This window comes from Dermochelys coriacea, chromosome 6 (assembly GCF_009764565.3).
Source record: "Dermochelys coriacea isolate rDerCor1 chromosome 6, rDerCor1.pri.v4, whole genome shotgun sequence".
NCBI classification, from domain to species: Eukaryota; Metazoa; Chordata; order Testudines; family Dermochelyidae; genus Dermochelys; species Dermochelys coriacea.
Genome location: NC_050073.1, coordinates 40,033,691 through 40,056,581, shown reverse-complemented (window position 1 = coordinate 40,056,581; position 22,891 = coordinate 40,033,691). Strand labels below are relative to the sequence as shown.

At 38.7% G+C, this 22,891-nt stretch overlaps 2 protein-coding genes across 6 annotated transcripts in view; one reads left to right on the top strand and one right to left on the bottom strand.

The window, feature by feature from the left end:
* The window catches only part of ANO3 (anoctamin 3), a 386,869-nt gene extending 379,636 nt beyond the window's left edge, over window positions 1-7,233 (top strand). For all 5 annotated transcript variants that reach the window (XM_043516667.1, XM_043516665.1, XM_038406144.2 and 2 more), the window contains one exon: window positions 102-7,233. In XM_043516667.1, the coding sequence (XP_043372602.1) occupies window positions 102-284 (183 nt within the window). In that variant the 3' untranslated portion in view covers window positions 285-7,233. The remainder of the gene's footprint in view (window positions 1-101) is intronic.
* Window positions 7,234-12,929: 5,696 nt separating this feature from the next.
* The window catches only part of SLC5A12 (solute carrier family 5 member 12), a 28,019-nt gene continuing 18,057 nt past the window's right edge, over window positions 12,930-22,891 (bottom strand). The window contains exons 10-15 of the mRNA XM_043516664.1: window positions 21,327-21,394; window positions 20,645-20,731; window positions 18,932-19,110; window positions 17,618-17,721; window positions 15,956-16,077; window positions 12,930-13,361 (exon numbers count right to left, since the gene is read on the bottom strand). Coding sequence (XP_043372599.1) covers window positions 13,197-13,361; window positions 15,956-16,077; window positions 17,618-17,721; window positions 18,932-19,110; window positions 20,645-20,731; window positions 21,327-21,394 — 725 coding nt within the window. The 3' untranslated portion in view covers window positions 12,930-13,196. The remainder of the gene's footprint in view (window positions 13,362-15,955; window positions 16,078-17,617; window positions 17,722-18,931; window positions 19,111-20,644; window positions 20,732-21,326; window positions 21,395-22,891) is intronic.

Here is a 22,891-nt window from a genome sequence, read left to right as displayed (position 1 = left end):
CCTGGTCCCACTTTTGCCATTGACTTCCGTGGCACCAGAATTTGGCTCTAAACAGAACACTTAAGCATCTTTGAACAAATTATTTCTGTTCTCCTTTTTAGCACCTTGTTTTTGGAATAAAGTCTTTCATTGCCTACCTGATCCCAGACATGCCCAAAGACTTGTGTGACAGAATGAGAAGAGAGAAGTACTTAGTCCAGGAAATGATGTATGAGGCTGAACTAGAGCACTTGCAGAGAGAGCGGAAAAAGAATGGGAAACAGTATCACCATGAATGGCCTTAGTTGATACCATATAGCAGCAAAAACATTCCATAAAAATTGACTAGTGCAGGTCTCAAATGAAGGTAGATCTGACAATGAGGAGCAGCGTGCATATATGCTGCTGTTGGGAAAATATATTAGCAGGCTTTGCTGGGTACTGAAAAATACCTGCCTCCAAGGAAGAAAATGAATAGACATATCTGTCACTGGTCTGTGGTCAATACCAGGAGTTGCTATCAGTTCATTAGAAAATGTAATGAGGGGTTGAGCACTTGGACACATCAGTAAAGCAAGTTGCAATGGACTTTCATCCTATTCATCAAGTCAGCAACAACATAATGAAAATAAATACATTGTCTGTAAAACTTTCATATTAAGGGCATGACTAAAAAACAAGTTATATATCATCTGCTACTTCTGAAGCTTTTGATTGCTCAATTAAAGTTGTAATGCCTATGAAAAAAATATGATTAATTGTTGCCTTTGTGGCCATAAATTGATGTTAATGATCCTTGAAGCTTACTGTTTGTCAGGTTTGTTCTAGTCTCTTGGTGAGATTGTGGATCTGGTCCTGATCTAAACAGGGGACACAAGGCTGTTAGATATATACTATGCAGTTCAAGGTTTGCACATCACTTCTCATCCATCTATCTTTATAGATAAAGCCAAAAAATTCTAAATTCAAAGAAAGATCAGTTCCATTGAAAGAATACATCAATGCATTGTTCATGTCGCAGCTATATTTGAAAAGAACTGTGACTATTTGAATTGTCTTGCCATTTTTATATACAAAAAGGCCATCTCCACATACTTCCAGACTAAATGAAGAATCATTTCCATGCTAAATGTAGCATGCAGATGAATAACTGTGTCAATATTATTTTGTTTGATCTACCTAGACAGTGATTCTATGACTTCGTAAAACGTTGACTTGAAATGTTATATCGCAGTGCAAATAATTTACTCGTGTATTTATATAGTTAACTTTACAGTATGCAAGCTACTGTCATTTATGCAGATATATATCAAATATAAAGTATAACATCATGACTTGCTTGTTCAGGGAAAGAGAAGCAGAGCATTTTATAACAGTGCTCTGTTTATTCCAGTAATGTACATTCCTTATATTGGGCTACATAAATCAAAGCATGGGGAAAACTATGTATATTACTGTTAGGATTAGATTTTTTTCTGCTTTTATTCCTTCTTGGGATAATATTTTTTCAAAATCAGCAGAAAAAATAAATGTTCTCATAGAGAATTGAACTTCAGTTTTCACATCCATACAGGATACTGCAGTGTCTGTTCTGGTTAGAGTCATGAAATTGTCTTCATTTTTAATATTTCATAATATGGGAGAAATGAAGTACTAAACTAAAACAAGTGTACAGGATTCACTTATGGAAAAGGGGGAAACTAAAATTGTCCTGCTTCTCATTTGTGCAGTTTTTTAAAAATGGTTCTTATTTCTATCAGATGAAAAGAAAAAAATCAGAGATAATTTGCTTCAGTTTTAAGACTCAAGTTAGGATGCAACAAAGCACAGTAACTATAGCAAAGATAAATTCTAATGTCAATCTTAAGGATAAAGCTGCAGTGAAATCACTCATGGGCTGCAGACAGTGAGAGGAGTTGAAGTTTTCCTTTTCAGAATACCTTATTTAGGTAACAAGTATAATTCCAATGTTTACTTGCATAAATCCAGAATGCATCTTATTTTATTATTTCAATGCCAATGAAAGAAGAAATATTTTTCATATGAACATTATGTTAATGTACCTTTCTGTGGGTCTGATCCAAAGCCCATTAAAGTAAATGGAAAGACTTCTGCTATCTTCATTGAGCCCTACATCTGACCCTTACTGAGGTTTACTGGGTTGTCTATTAATGAGAAAATCCAGCTTTTTATGACCAGACAAGAAAACTGCCAAGGTTTCCACAATTTGGCACCAATGGGGATCTAATCAAAGTTTATTAGCCAAAAATTCTACAGCGCTAGCTCTGTAGAACTGAGACTTTCCCATGCTTCTATTCAAGAGGAAGGGTTTCCATTTTACTCTGTTTACACTGTATTCTCAGTGTCACATGAGTCTTAATAAGAAATTCTTAATGTGCTTCTGTTTTGTGCTTAAGACTCTGTATTGTCTGGTTTAATGTATTAACTCTCCAGCTTTATAGCATCCTAGTTTAATTTTATCCATTAACTAGCATAGAGTCACAAATGCTATGTCTTTTAATGTTTTAACAACATGCCTTGACTGGATCACGGCAGAAGGACTGGTATAAATTTAGCCAAAAATTAGGAAGAATGATTAATATTTCTACATGTTTTTTTCTTGCCTGATGATATTTTCACATATCAATATATAGCTGGAAGAATTCCAGTTGGGCATTAAAAATAAAGTATGGTCTTAGATTTGGAGATGTACAGAAGTCTTCTATAACAACTTTCAGTGTTGAAATATAAAAGTATGCTAGATAGGAATATATAAATTTGACATTGTTCAGTTAATTTAAAGTGCTGTGAAAGCACAAGAATGTCTGAAGAAATATTATGTGTTTTTGTTCCTTTGTTTCTATAGTGTATCAACAATGTCTAAAGGCTTTGCCTCTATATAGGAATTTGTTTTAGCTGAGTACATTTCTGCTAGATTTCATTTAGTGTGGTGTTTGCATAAAATGCAAATCATCTGACAAATATATAAGGCACACTCTGTCCTCAGGAATTATGTATTATGTGAATGCTGATTACCTATATTTTCATATTCTAGATATTTGTCTTTCCAAATAAGTGACCAGTATAAATGACTTGTACATGCAAGCTGCATTTATGAAGTCTCCAAAGCTGAAGAGTTTCAAAACGTAGCATCTGTGCAAAAATACTTTAGATTATTCCTGATCTAGTTTATAATACATTTGTTCTATGCATGCACCTTACGAGAAACCACAAGAGGCGGTACAGTACAGCTTTTTAAATACTGTATTACAGATCCAAGTTACTAGTACAAAATGTCTTAACTATTCCTAACTGAACTCAGTGTCTTGATACAATCAAAAAGGAACCTTCATTCTAGAAATTAAAAAAATCCATCAATTTAGCATTCATATTTTTCATCAGCTTATATTTTAAATTTGTGCTTAACATGTGAGATCAGAAATCTGGTGGTTAAGAAAAGAAAAACAATTATCCAAAGAATCTTGTTGCATCAGCCTCACTAGTATTTACTTTCTGCCACTGAATGTGAATGGATCAATATGTAGATTAACAGCTCAGTATTCATACTTCAACACTGACTGGAATTTCTAAAGTCTAAGTTTGGACTCTTAGTACAACAGTACTGTGTTAATGTACACTAGGGAACTTTTAGTGCATGTCATTAGTGTCTTCATGGGCCAATTAGTGTGCAACCATGGCATGCTTTGGAATTCACATCCCTCTAGTGCTCATGGCTGTGCCATGTAAATAAGCTTCTGATTGGCACTTAGAATGTAAACGCCCACCAAAGGATAATACACACTCACTGCTGGATTTGGGCATCCTTTTAAGGTGTTTTAAAGGTGAAAACTAGTCCCTAACATGTAATTTTTTCCCTAGTACTCTCCTCACACGACCCTTACATAAAGGTATTGTAGAGAAATTTGAGAATACCTTTTAAAGCTGATCTCAAAAACAACAAGCCTAAAGTTTCCATGCAGATAATATACCATAATTCTTTTTCTTTAGAAATATGTTATTTCACTTTTACACAATAAAAGTGTAATATTTTCACAATAATAAGCACATCAAGTGAACTGTTACTGTGAATTGTACATGTGCAGGGGCAGTAGTTCTCAAACTATGTTATATGGACCACCAAGGATACACAGGGCCCAAGCAGTATGGATTTCAAAAGGTAGACCCATAAAAGGATCCCTCCTATGAAATATTCTACAAAAAGAAAAAAATAGCTTGGGAATCACAGCTTTAGAGTAGGCAGTGATTTTGCTATTTGCATTTTGTAATATTTATTCCTCTGGGTTAGCTCATCCTAAATAAAAAAACAAAATAATTTAAGATCTACAAGTAGTTTGCTTTGAGGGATTTTCTTACTGTGACTTACTCTCTTGTAAATTGCAAAAGCTGACACTGACTCAGAGAATTTGTGGGGTGACTAAAACCATTGTCATTTACCTGTGATAGTTCATCTGCAGGATTGTGCCGTGATATGGTTCAGTCCACATCCATTAACATAGGCATGTTAACAAGAGTTATTTCATTTTTTGTTTCATTTGAAATCCCCCTTCTTCACTTTAAAAATCATGTGGCTATTATGATATAGATAATTGCATTTTAGCATAAATTCTCACTCAAACAAGTGTAAACAAACTCTCTTTAACATTTAGTGAGCAACAGGTTTATAAAAAAATTCATTTTACTTAAGTAACTTCATATGAAAAGAAAAAGTTATAGAAAGATAAAACTAAATAAACCTTCATATGGGAGGCGTGATATAAAGATGGAAATAATTGAGAAATGCAAAGTAGTTTAGGGGTAAGTTCACTTAACATTCCTAATAAAAGCAATCTTCTATCCAACAGGAAATTTTTCCTGTTTCGTAATTTTCACAAAAGAATGAGGATGATCACTCAGGACAAACGTATGGAAATAGAACATGCAATCATGTTTGTGTTTTTACATAATATTGCAGCTGAGACTAAAACTCGCAGGCAATTTGGTATGTAGACAGACCATTATACAGTGAAAAATCAAAGAAATTATTAAGCCTGACACAGCACAACCACGTATAGTATATACTATACTAATACATCTAAAGGATAACTTTTCAAAAGCTCTTAAGTCTCTTATGAATGTACACCCCATTGAAAGTCACTTATACTGTTAATCCATCCTCTTTATCTCCTCCCATACTGTATCCATATTGGTAAATATATATATATATTTTACAGTGGTAGAATGTAACAATCCAACATTGTAAAAATCCACTAATGAGCAGATGCAGTATGTTCCTGATCCAGTGCCTATTAAAGTCAATGTAAAGACTCCCATTGACTCCACTTGGCTTTGGATCAGGCTCTATATTGGTTGTAATCAAGAATAAGAGGTTTCAGAGTAGCAGCAATGTTAGTCTGTATCCGCAAAAAGAAAAGGAGGACTTGTGGCACCTTAGAGACTAACAAATTTATTTGAGCATAAGCTTTCGTGAGCTACGGCTCACTTCATCGGATGGTTGCGGTTAAGTTGCTGTAATAGCTTTCATGCTTCATTTCCTTCTCTTTGGAGGTTTATTATTCATTCTGGCCAAACTCTGTGCTTAATTTAAAGGTAACTGGATGGCCGAGGGGATGGGCGATGAGACAAAGTCTTTCATTTTTAGATCACAATTAGATCCTATCCAGGTGGATTAACTGATACTGTCTCAGTGAATTACATGGCCCGAGTCCTGTTTCTAATGAACAATTGTCTACATCACAAAAACTCCACCAGAACTGACACCTGTTGGCATTCTCAGTATCAAGGCCAAAGTTGGTTAGCACAGATACTGAGCTGTTGGATGCATCTTCCGGGTCAGAGTGCACTTTGACAGAGCAGTGTGGGGAAGCACGCACTGCTGCTGCATCTGCAGCTTCGTTTTCCAGAACTGTCCATCCAGCACCTTTCAAAATCAGTGCATTCCCACATACATTCTCAAAATACTGAAATCTCAAGATCCTGTGTCCTTCTCTATTGTATAATGTTAACATATATAACTTGACTTAACTGAGATCATTTTGAAACCATCAGCACTGGGTTTGTATTGATAGTTTTGGCCTCATCTTTACACTGTAATATCATATGCTGCCACCTTGTATTGGCATGGTTTAGCATCACCATGACAGCACAACTTCATTATGATAGTACAGCTAGGGAGTGCATAGAAATCACTTTGTTGTTCCCTATAGAAGTAAATCTTTAATGCAGCATGGTGATTTAGCCATGAAATGTTAATTATTCTTATAGCTGAATATCTGTGCACTGCATTAAAAAATGTACCCTTTAATGTCTCCATTGGCTTGCACTAACTTTTTTGCCATAGCCTTTGTATTGTAACATATTCTGCATAGGCTTGCATTGATATTGCTAGGAATTTGCGATTAGGATGCTAATAGTTGAGAAATTAGCATTAAACCCAATGTATTTTAATCACATGGAACGTGGCAGTTGCTCTTCCCATCCCACACTACCCCCAAAAAGAATAAAACAAAAGAATCTGATCATCTTTTTATTTTGTGTTCCATTTAGATGACTCGGAATCTTGATTTGTACAGTCTGCCAAATTGTTTATCCTAATTTCTATATAGGTTAATAATTCGTATCACTAAAATTTCAATTGTTTGGAAAGAATTGTGTGTAAAAATGTTACTAAATAACAAAGTTAAATCATTTTTACTCTAATAATAGTCCTGGCTGACTTGCAATATGATCATAGGAGATTTCTAAATACATTTGTGTATATTTGAAATTTATGTAATATTTAAATACAACTTGGTTTCTAAGTAAAGAATTAGGGAAAAAACTTCCTCTATTTTTTCTATTTACAAGTCCAAACTTTGTAAGTAATATTTAAAATGACATTGCAATACTTACCAGAAAATGTTTGAGAAGAATTGACTTTCAAGTACTACATGCTAAAAGTCTGTGGCCTATTAATTATTGATTTTTTTTTGTGTCTAAGATTACTTTTTGTGACCCTATGAATAGCCTGAAACTTTAAGAATTCATACAGGAAAAAACAGTTATGTTGTACAAAAGAGAAGGCTTTTTTTTTTCCTGGAAAGTGATTGATCTGATTAACTGTTGTAAGACACTTTGGGCATAAATTTGTCCTTCAGATGCTGTTTATCAAGGTTTACATGTATAAATTCAACTACTTATTGTATCATACACATTTGAATATTGCATTTTTCAGTAATAAACTTGGGTATCTTTAAAGCAGACTTTGAACTTCTTTATTCCAAACATTGAAAGTTTTAGTAAAACACACAGGCACTCTTTACACTAATGTATTTCTGGTAAACTATGTCCTCTACAAATTTGTAGTTCACCCCAACTCAAGGAGTCAGTGCCTAGCCCCACAACATATATACACCATGTTAATGAGAGCCACCACACTGTTATGAATTTATTCTATATGAATCGTTGAATTGGAAATGCTATCTTAATTTTGCTGGGTGCACCCACTTCAATGCAGTATCAAGTCACTGGGCTGATGAGCCCACTAGGGATGCAATGAAAGATAATCCCAAGAATGTCTGACTAAGAGCTACTGGATTTTTTGTTCAAAATTATTAACCTTGATCACCATCTAGAACCCTTCTCAACCAGGTAAAAATGAAACTTTAATAGAAAAAGTGGTGATAGGGCTGAAATCTTGATTCATCACTTTCTGCACCTCTCTTTCTCCAGCCCACCGTGTGAATGTAAGATTTTCCTCTATACAAATCTCTTCGGGCCAAATCTTGGTCACAGCAAAATCTGTAGCAAAACTTCTACTGAATTGAACAGGTCCATGTGTTTACACCAAAGCAAGTTCAGGAAAACACTTAAATATGTGCACATATATAGTCCCATTGACTCATAAACTTTAAGGTCAGATGGGACCATAATGATCATCTAGTCTGACCTGAACATTTCAGGCCACAGAACCTCACCCACCCATTCCTGTAATAGACCCCTAACCTCTGGTTGAGTTATTGGAGTCCTCAGATCATGATTTAAAGACTTCAAGTTACAGAGAATCCACCATTTACACTAGTTTATACCTGCAAGTGAGAAGTGCCCCATACTGCAGAGGAAGGTGAAAAACCACTAGTCACATGCTGTTCTGAGCCTTGGGTCTTTAGAGTCTTGCAGAGTTTTCCTCTCTCCCCGGATCTCTCCCATAGACTTCCCTTCAGTATGGCACATTCTTAGCCCTTTATTATTTAAATATTTGCAAATTAATTTAGATACAGTACAAATGTTATACTGCAATAGAAGAGCAGCTCTAAAACCTGAAGGACCAGCCTGAAACCTTTAAAATCCAGCAAAAGGGAGGCACAATCAAAAGTATCCCTGCACCCAACGCTCCTGAACATTCTCAGCCTTTGTTCAAGCATATAGGTTATGGCATGTGTAGCTTGGATTGATAGCTGGGGATTTGTAAATGTGCTTCATGTAAATTGCATATGCAAGTGCTAGTTTGCATGCACTGACTCAGGGTTTGGCACATGAACTTAATGTTAGTACACTGAGGGGCTGGAGGGGCTACTTGTTCTGAAAAATTGGCCACGAATGCTAAAGAGTCAGTCTTGAATCAGATGGATGGCAACCTGAGGTTACAATTGAAAAGAGGCTATGTTTTTGTTATCATGTTGGTATTTCTTTGGGGTTGCAGTTTAAAAAAAAACTCTCAAAAATGCATTTCTTTGTCCTTTGGGAGGAGTGGGTAACTATATATGAAAGCAGCAGATTCACAGCCTGCAGCGAAAATGTCAAATAAGCTTAGAACAATAAGACTGTGAGATCAAATTAGGAAGCAAGGGGGAAAAAGAGAAAATGGAAGTGAAGAAGGAATGTGGGGCCAGATTTTCAAAACAGTGCTGCACTCAGCAACTCTCGTTTAGCCACCTCAGTAAGTGGCAGGCTGTTCCCAAGAGCTCAGCTCCCATTTGGTATCTAAGTAGTGTGGCCAGATTTTGAAAAATGTTCAGGTGCAAGAAACTGAACTCTTTGAAAATCTGGTCCTCATGCCTCCTCTTTGTCCAGTCAGAAGTCAGGTATAAGGCCAGGAAGGGAGCACTAGAAAATTATACTAGTCAGAACTACATTTCTTTAGCTGTGTGAGTGACTGACTGAACAGGCAGTAAAGGGACTAGTCCATCCTGTCCAAAGATTTTCAAGCATCTGTGTCTCTGGCCTTCCCTTGTTGTATTTTCTCAGCTCCAGAGTTAGCAGGAGGAAGTCTGAATTGATTTGGAATGATCAATGGCTCACAGATGAGAAGGTAATTCTATCCAACCTTGACCTGAATATTAATTATATTGAAACAGTAGAACTTTGGAATTCTAATTCTGTAATACCACATGCCTGGAAATGCTATGGCAAGATTAGAAAATGCACTAGCAATTGACTGGGCTTCACACCTTATGTGAGACTCAACTTAGATCTTGCTAAATCTACATCACCACACAGCTAGGAACAACCAGCAACTTTGATTTGAAACAGAACCAAGGGCTGGGATAGCTGACTAAAATAAAGTACTTTGGCAGTTTTATGTGAAGAAGTTTGTCACGGGTCAAGGTTCCTTCCCCACTCTGAACGCTAGGGTACAGATGTGGGGACCTGCATGAAAACCTCCTAAGCTTACTTTTACCAGCTTAGGTTAAAACTTCCCCAAGGTACAAACTATTTTACCTTTTGCCCTTGGACTTTCGCTGCCACCATCAAACATCTACCCGGGTTTTTTATTAGGAAAGAGCTGTTTGGAAACATCTTTCCCCCCTCCCCCAAAATCCTCACCAAAACCTTGCACCCCCCTTCCTGGGGAAGGTTTGGTAAAAAACCTCACCAATTTGCATAGGTGACCACAGACCTGAGCCCTTGGATCTTAAGAACAATGAAAAAGCATTCAGTTTGCTTAAAAGAAGAATTTTCATAGAAGAAAATGTAAAAAAGAATCACCTCTGTAAAATCAGGATGGTAAATATCTTACAGGGTAATTAGTTCAAAACATAGAGAATCTCTCTAGGCAAAACCTTAAGTTACAAAAAGACACAAAAACAGGAATATCCATTCTATTCAGCACAGCTTATTTTCTCAGCCATTTAAAGAAATCATAATCTAGCGCATATCTAGCTAGATTACTTACTAAGTTCTAAGACTCCATTCCTGTTCTGTCCCCGGCAAAAGCCTCACCCAGATAGACCCAGACCCTTTGTTTCTCCTCCCCTCCAGCTTTGAAAGTATCTTGTCTCCTCATTGGTCATTGTGGTCAGGTGCCAGCAAGGTTATCCTAGCTTCTTAACCCTTTACAGGAGAAAGGGTTTTTCCTCTGGCCAGGAGGGATTTTAAAGGTGTTTACCCTTCCCTTTATATTTATGACACAGCCTCTGACTCTAACCAGTACAGTTTTCTGGCATTTTGCGCATTTAAAATAATACTAACAAGAAGCATCTATGTTGTTTATGACAATTAAATTAGGAAGATATTATGGTTGCACATTATACTGTGCCTGTTTTTAAAAATTGGTGAAAACTATTTTATTGACAAAAGGGGGGGGGTGTCGGGAGGACTGTATACTCCATCAGTATATAGAATTTGAGAAGATAGGAAATCACAATGAGTAAATTTCTAAAAATCTTGAGAAATTATAAAATTAGCTCTTGGTTGCCTCACAGTGCAGCCATTGCTTTACAACAATTGACCATGTGATACGAGGTGCTATACCACATGCAACCACTGGCCCTCTAGCCTAATATCCTGCTTCGGCCAGTGCATGAAATAATACACAATGTACCATCAGGCTGCACTGTACTATTTATGGTGGGGTGTTAAGAGCGATTTCTTTCCTCACCCTTGCAAGGAATTAATTTACACCCTGAAGCATAACAGTTATTAGTAGCTTAGCTTACACTCTTATAGGTCATAAATTTGTCAGCTATTTTAATAAAACTTCCACATACAGTCATTGCCTTGCTAACCACCTGAGAAAGGATGTTCCATAGAAGTAGAAAAAGTGTCAGATGAAGGGGCAAAAAGGGACCTACATGTAGGGAGGAGAGAAGTCTGGCAACAGCAAGCAGAGTTGAGCCACTAAAAGGACCAAAAAAGAAATAATGAAGTGAATTTACCCATGACTCAGAATGTCAGTCCCAACAGTATGTCAGTCCTTAGCCAAACTGATTCCTAGTCAAGCAAATGGACCCATTCAGTGGGAGAACTAGCAAACGTTTATTTTTTCCTAATGAAGGCCTTATCAGTACTGCAGAAGTGTGTCATGCTAACTGCCACTTGGTTCTCTGACACCTGCAATACACCTCATGTCCACATATAGAGTTACTCCCAATAATGCACAGCTTTTCATAGCGCAATAATGCAGTGTCATTATGGATGGGTAACGCTGGAATAATAGTCCCTATGGTTAAAATAATTCCCCCACTACTAGCCCATAGTGCACAGGTCACTGATTAGGTGGTCTGTCTGGTCCATTTTCTGAACTCCACTGCATAGTGGTCATGGTTTCTAGAAGCTATTTATCTGAGCACGTACCACTGTACACAATGTGTGCTGTTTCCCCAGAAATCAATTTCTTTGGCTAGCATGTCTTCGCAGTAGCATTCTTATGACTGTGCTGCCAGCTGATCTGAAGCTGATATGTGGGCACTGGATAGATGAGGCAAGTCGGCACAGTTGAACTCAGGCATTGAGAATATGTGAATGTATGGCTGGGTGTCTGAGTGACTAGCTGAGATCAGCATCTCTCAGAGCATCAAGCAAAATTGAGAAAAAAATCAAGGGACTTAAGGCCATTATAACGAGGCCCAGGACAATAATAAAGTCTGGGTAGGACTGGAAAAACATCTATTCTATGACGAACTGGACCAAATCCTCAGAATTTATTCTTCCAACTGGACCAACATGCTTTTGGACAGTGTGGAGCCAGCTTGCATTGAATTGGGGAGCAAAGAGGGGAGAGTGATGGTTCTGCTAATGTGGGAGCAAAACTCAGACCAGAAGATGCCCAAAATGATGCAAAATGCTCAGGTTAGAGAGACAGTAGCGGGGCAGCAGCTGAGCTCATTCAACAAAGGAACTGTGGCCTCTGTACCAAATATCCAACTTTACTGTTACATGTATCAATGCATGCTGATGAATACCACTGCTATTAGAGTTCAGAAAAGGCATATATCAGAGGACAGAAATGTCCACCATCTTTCCGTTGGTTGAGTGAGTCCTCTTATTTCCCTCAGCCTTGCTCACCACCAACTTCACAGGCCAATCAGCTTCAGAGCTTCTCACAAAGTGAAAATGACCAGAGAGAGAGTTTGGGAAAGAAGCCTGACCTACAAGTAAAATGGTTATAATTGGCTACGGCTGGATAGCATACATTTTTTATAAAAAGTACATTTTCAAATGGTTTGTTCTACAATCAAATGTTCCAGGTTGTGGGCCAGCTCAAGACTAGTACTCACTGCCAATATGTGTTGTGTTAGAAGCAGGTCTTCAGGGGAGATTTGAATGTGGAAGGGATTTTCCAACCAGGAAAGATGTTCTGTGTCTAACTGCATAATGAGGGTTGTGGGGGAAGATAACAGATACAGAAATCACCTCGTCCATAACTGTGGTGAACAAAAAGAAAAGGAGTACTTGTGGCACCTTAGAGACTAACAAATTTATTAGAGCATAAGCTTTCATGAGCTACAGCTCACTTCATCGGATGCATTTGGTGGAAAAAACAGTAGCACTACATCGTAGTTTGGGACAAGAAGGAAGGAAATGCCTCTGGATGGTTGGATTTTCCAAAAGAAATTGTTGATAGATAGACTTGCTCAGACTGGAATTTGGCTACAGTACCAACATTAATGCTAATCTTTTGCTAAACATATAACAGAAATTTTCATCATAAGCCTCAGTTTTTTCATCTCTCCTGATACACAGAATTCCTAGCATCACTGTCTTTAAAGAATGGATGCCTTGTTTTTAATATTTAATATGTATTTCATAACTAAAATTGAATCTGGCTTTTACCTCTCTCTCTCTCTCTCTCTCTCTCTGCAGTGACAACCATATGCTGCTCTTTTCATCCAGGACTTAGTAAAATACAACTGACAGGCTAGGTACAGTCCTTGTTTTCTAAAGCTGGAGCAATGCAGTTTGATTTCCATGAGAAGTTAGGTTTTGTCCCCCTGCGGCTGCTAGAAGTAGGATTCTATCTCTATGCTTGTATTGGTGTAGGATTTTTCATGATGATTATAACCCGGTAAATGACTCTGGGTTTCATTGTTGAATCCATTCTGGATGGGCTCATCAGTCCCTGTCTTCTTTGCACCATCTTTACACAGATTGTTTTCAGATTCCTCCTGAAAATAGGAATAAAAATACAGAAGTTTGAAGAATAAGTGTGATTTGCCATATTTCAAACATGAAAACCAGCCCTAGCAAATCATAGTTGGATTTATGCATATAGTCCCTGTAAGAAGAGTTTTGATGTGTGGTTCTACTGTGTAAAGTGACTCTTATCCATCACAGAGCTGCTCCCTGTGTGTGTTCAGAGTGACACAAAAAAGGCTTTGAAGTTAAGTGCCCAGATCTCACTAGATTTCAGTGAGATTCAGGCACTTGAAACTTCCTGAGGCTCCTCTGAAAACCCCAGAAAGATATTCCTTTTGTGTGTGTTACAGGGCCAATACATTGCACCTGTGCAAACCCACTGAACACAAAGGGACACTGAGGGCATAATCTGAAAATAATCCACAGGTGTGATATACATGGGCTGAGAGAGTGTCCTAAAGAGTCTTTATTACACTTAGTGGTGCAAAAGAAGGGAAGAGACATCTCAACTCTCAGAGCTCAGGTTGAGCTGGCAGTTAGGAAAAACACATTTATATAGAGTTTGCTTCCTCAGTGCCCTGAGTAATAATAATAGTTTATATATTCATTATCCCCATTTTACTGATGAGGAAATTGAGGCACTGACTGGTGAAGTCACTTGCCCAAGGTCACCCAGCAGGCCAGTGGCAGAACCAGGTCTCCTGAGCCCCAGGTCAGTGCTCTATCCACTAGGCCACAGAACCTCCCAAAGTACAGGGCAACACTATGCTAGGAGGAGCATCAGGCTGGAATCATGGCTGAGATAGTCACAAATCCTTCCCACTGGCACCTGGGGGAAGTGGTGGATAATCTGTCACAGATATTTACTGGGCATCTTGTCTGCTTTTCTCCTCCTGGAGGCTCAGCTTCACTGGCCAGCGTATTAGTAGAACCAAGGTTCAGCCCCTCTTTGCCTCCTTCTTACCCACCTGCTCCAAGACAGGGAAGGAGTAACGGCTGTGCAATCTTTGGTCCCCATTGCACCGCCGGACCTGCATTCTGACCCAAGATTTTAGGAGTGATGGGAGCCTTATTCCTGCATATAGCTCAGGAAAACTCTGTACAGGCCCAGCACAATATGGACCTCTTCAAACACATATATGAGAGAATCCAATAGACCATGTGGCTTTTACAGTCACTTTTCAGAAAAGAGAAAAGCAAGGAATAGACTTTACATCTTTTCCTCCATTGTGTCCTTTGGCTTGTTAATATTTAGCCCCAGTTCCAGACATTTTTAAAAGGTATACTAATAAGTATCTAAAGCCTGAACCTGACCCCACTGAACGCAGTGGCAAAACTGATGTTAACTTCAATGAGAGCAGAATCATGTCCTTAGAATGATTCTCTCTCAACTTCCACATGAGACTGACACAAATGAACAGGTGATAGAAACTAGGTGATCAGGTTTTCTTGTTCTATAAGAGGACAGATCATTTCTTTTGCTCTTATCCCAATTTTCATGTTTCTGCTGTAATTCCTGATATGTTTGCAAGAATGTAATATGAGCAAAAAAATTATACATCATCTCAAAGAGAGTCCATCCTACCTAATTCTCATTTCCTCCCTAGATCCTGAATCCCAATTCAGTTCTGATTGCATCCACAGAATTCAAAACCACACAAGTACTCTTGCAGCTTCCCAGCACATGTTCTTCACAAACCTACAGTTCTTTCATTTCCAAAATACTGCATTATGCAGTATGCACATTTTCCACTGGGTAAAAGGAATAAGAGTAAAATTTTCAAATATGCTCGTTTTCAAAAGGCAATTTGTCTTAGGCAATTAAGGTTAGATTTTCAAAGGCATTTTGGCAACTAAAGATACAGAGAGGCACCTAGTGGGATTTTCAAAATGTCTAGGTGCCTAATTTCCATTGACATCAATGGGCGTTAGGTACCTCCTATTTCTAAAAATCTGGCTCCAGACACACAGGTGCTTTTACAAATCCCACTAGAGACCTATATGCACTTTTAGGCACCTAAATACCTTTGAAAATCTGGCCTTAGGTGCCTATGTTTCAATGAAAGTCAATGGGACTTAAGCTCCTACACGCCTGAGCCACATTTGAAAATTAAACTTAAGCTATTAAATCACTTAAATACTTTGAAAATATTACCCTAATTCTAATCTTTAGATATGTTTTTAAGACATCATAGGAAGATTGGTGCCTGTCCATTTCTTCCGTATTTTTGTTTCTTTAAACATTAAATAATGCCTTGTTTGACCTCTCTTCTTGGCCTTTTGGCTAAGATTAAATTTCTAATATGTTCCCTGTTGATGTGTAAGGGGATTATACCATGCATTACAAGGAGCATTGACATCACATAACAGGGCTTCTTCCTCTCTAGATTCTGTGATCCTTCTATACCTGGTAAATAGTGACATATTGTAACATGATTGGGGGCTAAATAATGAGCAGAATAAGGATGATTTTTTTCAGTTCTGGTCTGATTTCCACTTAACTGTATGTGGCCTTTTCTGCTGTATGCAGCAGGAATTTAGAATTTGAAGTCTAAACCTCATCCGTTTGTCACAGAATAATGCTGTAGTGTGTGGTTCTGTTGTGAAATAGACTCACAGGAATTGTTGTGCTGTCATGCTGCATGCCACACCAGCATAATGTTTTGCATTTTTCAGACCAAAAACAAAACAGGTTGCAGACAGGATGTATTAACAGTGGTTTCATATCTTTTCCTTTAGCAGGCCCTGGAAAGAATAAAAATCATTGTTAATAGTATGCTCCAGGGACATCTAAGCAGAGAAAGGAGACAAGACAACAGATGAAGCTAAGACAGGTAAAGTTATTCCATGGTCTGTGTGGTGGCTCAATTGTCATCTTTGCCCAGATGAATCTCAGCTATCATGATCTCAAGCAATTAATCCACTTAATTATAATATAAATAGATAAATATAGAGATAAATATCCACTTAGGGAGTTTGTATTGATCTCATCTAGGGCTGCACTGGGGAGAGGGTATCAGATGAGCATCTCTGTTTATTATGTAAATATGGAGGAAGAGGTTAAATGCGTATGTCTGCTTGCTTCATTTTGACTTTATTTTTGTTTCATTTTAAAATGAAAACTAGTTTGATTTCTCTAATAAAAACAGGAAGATAATGAACTGAATGCTCAGCGAGGCCATACTCATGTCAGAGCAGCTGAGAGGGTGGGGTAAGATGGAGCTAAACCATTTTTCTGTCCCCTGATCTTAGGGCCACTGCTCTGCAGTGCAACTTAGAGCAGGCTATGCACTGTTTTAAATTCCTCCAGCTGCAGAGGTCCCATAGTTATGACAGTTTTAGACTCCCTTTAGGGCAGTAAGTCTGTCTGCTATGGCTGTTTTTCAACCCTCCAGATCCATCCATATTTAACATACCCAGAATTTCCTTGGGAAACCTCAGTGAATGGGAATCTACAAACCAGTTAGCCCAGGAGTGGGAAAACCGCGGGCCGATCTGGCCCATCAGGGCTTTGGATCCAGCCTGCAGGATTGCCAGCCCCATGCTGCTTCCAGAAGGAGCCAGCACCACGTCCCTGCAGCCCCTGGAGGTGGGGCAGAGGGGTCCGTGCGTGGCCCTCGCTTGCAGGCACCATCCCCCACAGCTCCCATTGGCCAGGAGCAGGGAATTGAGGCCAGTGGGAGCTTTGGGGGAGGTATCCAAGGCGAGGGCAGCGCATAGAGCCCTTTGCCCACCACCAAGGGGCCAAGAGCCTGCCCTGGCCCTGGTGAGTGCCACTGCCACCTCGGAGTCGCTCAAAGTAAGCGGCGCCAGGCAGCAGCCTGCACCCCGAACCCCTCCTGCACCCCAACCCCCTGCCCTGAGCCCCCTGCCACACCCTTCCTACACTCTGACCCCTTGCCCTGAGCCCCCTCCTGCACTCCTCCCTGCACCCCACCCTGAGCAGTCCCACACTCTGCATCCCTTCCTGCACCCCAACCCCCTTTCCTCAGCCCCTTCCTGCACACCACACCCCTTCCCACACCCCACACTCCCTTCTGCACCCCAACCTCCTGCCCCAGCCCTACATTCATGGCCCTGCATGCAATTTCCCCACCAAGATGTGGTCCGCAGGCCAAAACATTTGCCCACCCCTGAGTTAGACTCAAGTGGCCCAGTTTTATCTCCATTGCTTTCCAATAAGTGTCTGGGTTTCAAGTTTGCACCCTTGTACATATCTGTAGAATTCTAAAACAATTGATTCTAGTTGAATCTTAATGCAAAAAACCTTTAATAAGTAACCAACCTGTTAAAAAGCTTATCAGAAGGCCTGCAATAATGCACCCTAAACAGCCCACAGCGCTGTAGTAAAGGTAGGACAAAGAATACCAAGTATCTGCCAGTTGAGGCCTATGGCAGCACAAGAAGAGAGGAAGAATAAGTTAGCAATAATTGCCATTGACTTATAAATGTCTTTCTATGAAGGATAAAACTATATTGTCTCAGATAAAAAAATCATTTAAAAAAAACAGAAGTAATAGACAGTTCTATACATAGATAACTGCATACACACAACATCAAGAATAGAACACATGTCCAGTATGGATAGAACTGCATGGGGTCCAGATAGTACTAGCATTTTAAAAAATAGTTTGCTTCTGGATAATGGTCACTGCTAGAATTGTATGTATCACAAAAATTGGTATTGTCAAGTGGTTTTATGCTTCTTACTCTCTCCTTTCCAAGTAATTATAAATGCAGATAATTTAAGGCCCAGTCCTGTAAGGTTCTGAGCGCTGGTTCTGCCTTTTGTTGGGTGCAGTTAGTTAATGCTAGATCCACAGTTACAGACCTTTCAGTCATTTAGCCAGCCCCTTATATTTTATTTATAATTTCCCTTCACACCTCTTCTATATTACAGATATATCCTAACATGCTTCTAGAATCACGCTAAGATGGAATTGACTTGTGCCTGGTCAGTTAGTCTCTTAGTAATACCTGGTTTGGCCTTTTCTTAATGCTAGCTATTGAGCTGTGTATCTCAAAAGTGTTCCTCTTTAAAACTTCCACAGAAGTCAATGGCTAGCTTTCCCATTGACATCACTGGGAGTTCAACAGGACCCTAAGCAAGGTACAACATGGTAACTGAAGTGATACTAAAAAACTTTTCACAAGGTGGACCACATCATAGATCATCTTATGGACACCCTTCCCTGACACCTACAATTTCATAATTCAGGAACATCCCTGCAGCAATCTGATTATAAAATGGGGTTGCTTGCAGTACCAGGGGACTTGACTCTATGACCCAGGAGGTCCTTACCTATCCCATGTTCCTAATTGTTTACATGGAAAGGTAATAATAGGGATGTATTTAGTGTATTTTCAGCTTTCTTTCATGTTATGTAGCACCTGGAGGAGAAGGTGCATCATGTGACCAACGAGCTGTCTGGAGATCATCAGCATGCCCTCAGACCCCTGAAGTGTCATGGAGCACAATTTGGGCAGCACTGTTGTAGCCCAGACCTGATGTCATGCAGTAAGTACCTTTATAGAACAGAATATTAATTTCAAAAACTCAATTGTGACAAAACCACTCAAAAAAATCAATCGAAAATACCTGATTGGAGGGAGAGTAGCAGCCAATGTAGGTATCATCTCTGTGTTATTAGCTAAAGTGCAGTTGGCTGTTGATAAGTGCAGAGGGTGGGTCTTTGAAGGTTGTGCTGGGTAAACAAAAGCTCCAATAGCAACCCAAAATGCTAAGGTGATCCCAGTCAATAGGCCTCCTGCGGCACCCTTAAATAAAGCAAGATATATTACAGAGAACTGAAATACGTCACTGCACACATGAAATCAGGTGATAATGGCTTGGTTCTGCACTCGAAAACTCCCATTCACTCCAAAGGTGCTAATCCATCCTTATTTGGTAGAGTGGGTCAAAAATTGGACTGGGGCATTGTTAGTATTTTTTTCTTCTACTTTTTAATTGAAACTTGAAATTTTGTCACAAGTTTGAAGTCTGAAAAATGCTGACCTTTTCTGTTGTCAGCCATGACAATGCAACAGAAGGGCAGAATTCAGATGAAAAGCCTGTTTTCCTGCATGCTGCACACTGAATGGATAAAATTAGCTTTTAAACCATGTGCTGAAAATTTACTCAGAAGTGACCCTCTTTGCTCCCTGTAAAAACTAATATTCCCATGTGAAGCTCCTTCATAATGATTACACTTTTAAAGTGAACATTTTACCATGGTATAAATACCTTCCTGCAGTCCATTCTTCACTGCCTGTACTGAATAGATGTTATCTTGAATTATAAATATAGCCAGATGGAATTATACTATTTTTGCCTGTTTACTGCTCTATTTTGTTGGGAGATTTAATTCAAATAGAGGGTGGTTGCCATTAAATAGTCAACATTTGCCACAAAGCGATATCTGAGCTACCAGAGTTATTTCCTATTCTTAATGTAGGGAACTATTCTCTATTCAGTGAGTGGTGGCAATTGGCAAATGAGGACTTTGTAACTGTGGCTGATGTCGCAGGGCTTTATTCAGCCAAAATATAAATTAAGTAGATTCGACTGTAGAGGCTCCAGTAACACTTTCTTCATGCTGGTTTAGAGTTATATGGCCCTTTCATACATGCATAGTCATCCCACATCTATGACTATGGAAACTCATTTCTATAAATATTTGTATATTTATTCTGTATTCTATGAATATTCTGTAATGGTAGAATCCACCCAGCATAGGTGGCACACACAAGGCCACTGGAGTCCCCATGCCAACCTATTCTCAGGAGGGTGCTGTTGGGTAAGCCAGGGGAGGAGCCACTGGATCCACATGTACCCAAATCCGAAGTGGCATTAGAACCCTCACATAGGAAGTGCTATGAGTCAGCAGTTGTTATTACAGCCTGTGAACAAAGAGTAGCTACACAAGGGCTACTTCATAGCCTGAAGCCCCATGGCCTTCATAGTGTGGGAGTGGGGAGGGTCTGAATTTTGTCAATAGTTTTCTGAACAAGATCCAAAATGGAGGAGCGTTGATAAATGGGGGGGGAGGGGTAGGTTTGGACTAATCTCTAGTAAGAGGCCTCAAAGCAGGGCACAGAATCTGTGGGGTTGGGGCTGTCATTTTGTTCTGTGTTTGTATAGTACCTAGCACAATGGCATCCTGGTCCTTGACGAGGGCTCCTAGTTATTTATTATTAATATTTATTTTTATTATTAATTATTTATTTTATTGTGGTAATAATAAAAGGAGGATCATATAAATGAAGGACCAGCACGTGGAAACTTGCTGAGACAATGATCGTCACCTCTTACCTTCCAATTAGTACAAGGAAACACAATTCCCAATGTAAATAATCCTAGCATGGGCCCCCCACACATGCCGTGAATGCTGAGTGAAGCCTGTTGAAACAATGCACAGGAGACATTTTTCAGGGCTAATTAATGTCACTTGATATATCCCATAGTCTCATTCTTATAACACCTTTTTAATGTTCTTATTCCAATGCATGCAGAGCTCTGATTTCTGCTTTGTAACATTTTAATGGCAAATTATAAAATGTATCAAATTCTAATGTCGGTATATTGCTAAAGAAGAAACATTGTGATTGGTGTTTTATCTTTCCACTGATAAAGTTTTTGCAATGATTGCCCTTGTTATTTTTGTTACTGGTCACAGAAGTTAATTTAACACTAAGGTGGCAGTGGCAATAAATATATTAAGCTGGAACTGCATGTCAGAAAGGACTCAAACTTGTTCTCATTTACTTTGGTTGTTTAGGATTGCGCTCAACAAGCAGATTTCTTCACTAAATGGATTAGTAAAGCATCCTGCCAGGAGTGCTTACTATTATTATTATTTATAGTCTGTTTATTAGTTATACAACACCATTTGTCTTTCACAGAAAATATGATTTAATAGAAAAGAGATCAAACAGGATATAAGATCAATTTTCTTTAGTTGTAGAGCTCAGTGAGTCTCTGGATATTTAAATACCTGGACAACTCCTCCTAGAAGTGATGCTGCCACAGCCATGGAAGTACACAGCACTCCAAATACTATACCTGAAAGAGATTAATGATTAATATTAGCAGCAGTTACAAGTGCATCAGTGATCAGTGGTATGGACTTCCTCAAATTGCTCTGCAGCTCCAGGATTGTTTTTTTTATTGGGTTTATTGTTCTTTCCCATCAGCTGAAAGATCAGGCAGAATGGAGGAATTTGCATTGTGGGCTTTGATGTTTAAAGGGGACCATATTTTATTGAAGTATTCAACATCAGATCCTATATATCTTTAACAAAGCAGCATTAAATAGTTAGCATTAATTTAGAAATCTTGTCTTTGTGCAAAAAGGAAGGAAGTTAGCGAAAAAATAGTCTTCTCCAGTGTTTTCATTTGGTTCAGTTTTTGCATCCGACAGCCCTTTCTGTATAATTGGTTTCAGTTCATCCTAGCCACTGTCCTATCTCATGCACTAGCATGGCAACGCTCTCAAGCATCACTCTGTGTGGCACTCACATGGATGTTCTTCGGGAGGATGTTTAAATAACAGCAGCAGCAAAGCTAAAACTGAGGTCACAGGAAGACAAATGGACAGAGATGAAGGGTCTGAGTGTGTTTGTGGTGTTACCCCATATATGAACTTAATGAAAATCTGTAGGAGAGCAGCAATATCCATATAAATATTCTAAAGATATTTTTAAAATTCAACACATTATTTAAAGGATGCACTATCAGAAACTTGATTTTTTTTATATATCAACTATTTAAAAATATCAAGCTGACAGTGACCCTCAGAGGGATAAGGTGGACGAGGTAATAGCCTTTATTGGACCAAATTCTGCTGGTGAAAGAGACAAGCTTTCAAGCTACACCAAGCTAAAAAGCTGACCTGAAGAAGAGCTCTGTGTAAGCTTGAAAGTTTGTCTCTTTCACCAACAGAAAATAAAATAAAAGATACTATGTCACCCACTTTATGTCTCTAATATCCTGAGACCAACACAGCTACAATAACACTGCATAGTGACCCTTTAAGACAGGCTAGAAATGATTTATAGTTGCCATTCTGTGGGTATCACAAATGAGTTTTCCTTGAGCTTCCACAGTGCTTTCAACATTAAAAAACTTTATTAATGTTTTAGAGGAGTTTGACACAGTCCCTTGTTCATACACATAAATGCAAGCTTTCATCCTACAAATAATTAAGCAGATGTATAACTTATATAGCATGATGAAAATTCACATTAAGAGAACAACCTCCTCTGGCCTCAATCCTGTAAAGTTACATGAGTGCTAAAATTCGAGCATATAGGTAGTACCATAGGCATCAAAATTAAATACTCCACTTTTGTTCTCATAATGTGAATTTTTGTTCATGCTACATGAAGCAAAACTGAAAACTTCTAACACGGTAAGAGGCAGTATCTTAGAATCAGAGAATCATAGGACTGGAAGGGATGTCAAGAGGTCATCTAGTCTAGACCCCTGCACTCATGACAGGACTAAGTATTATCTAGACTGTTCCAGACAGGTGTTTGTCTAACCTGCGCTTAAAAATCT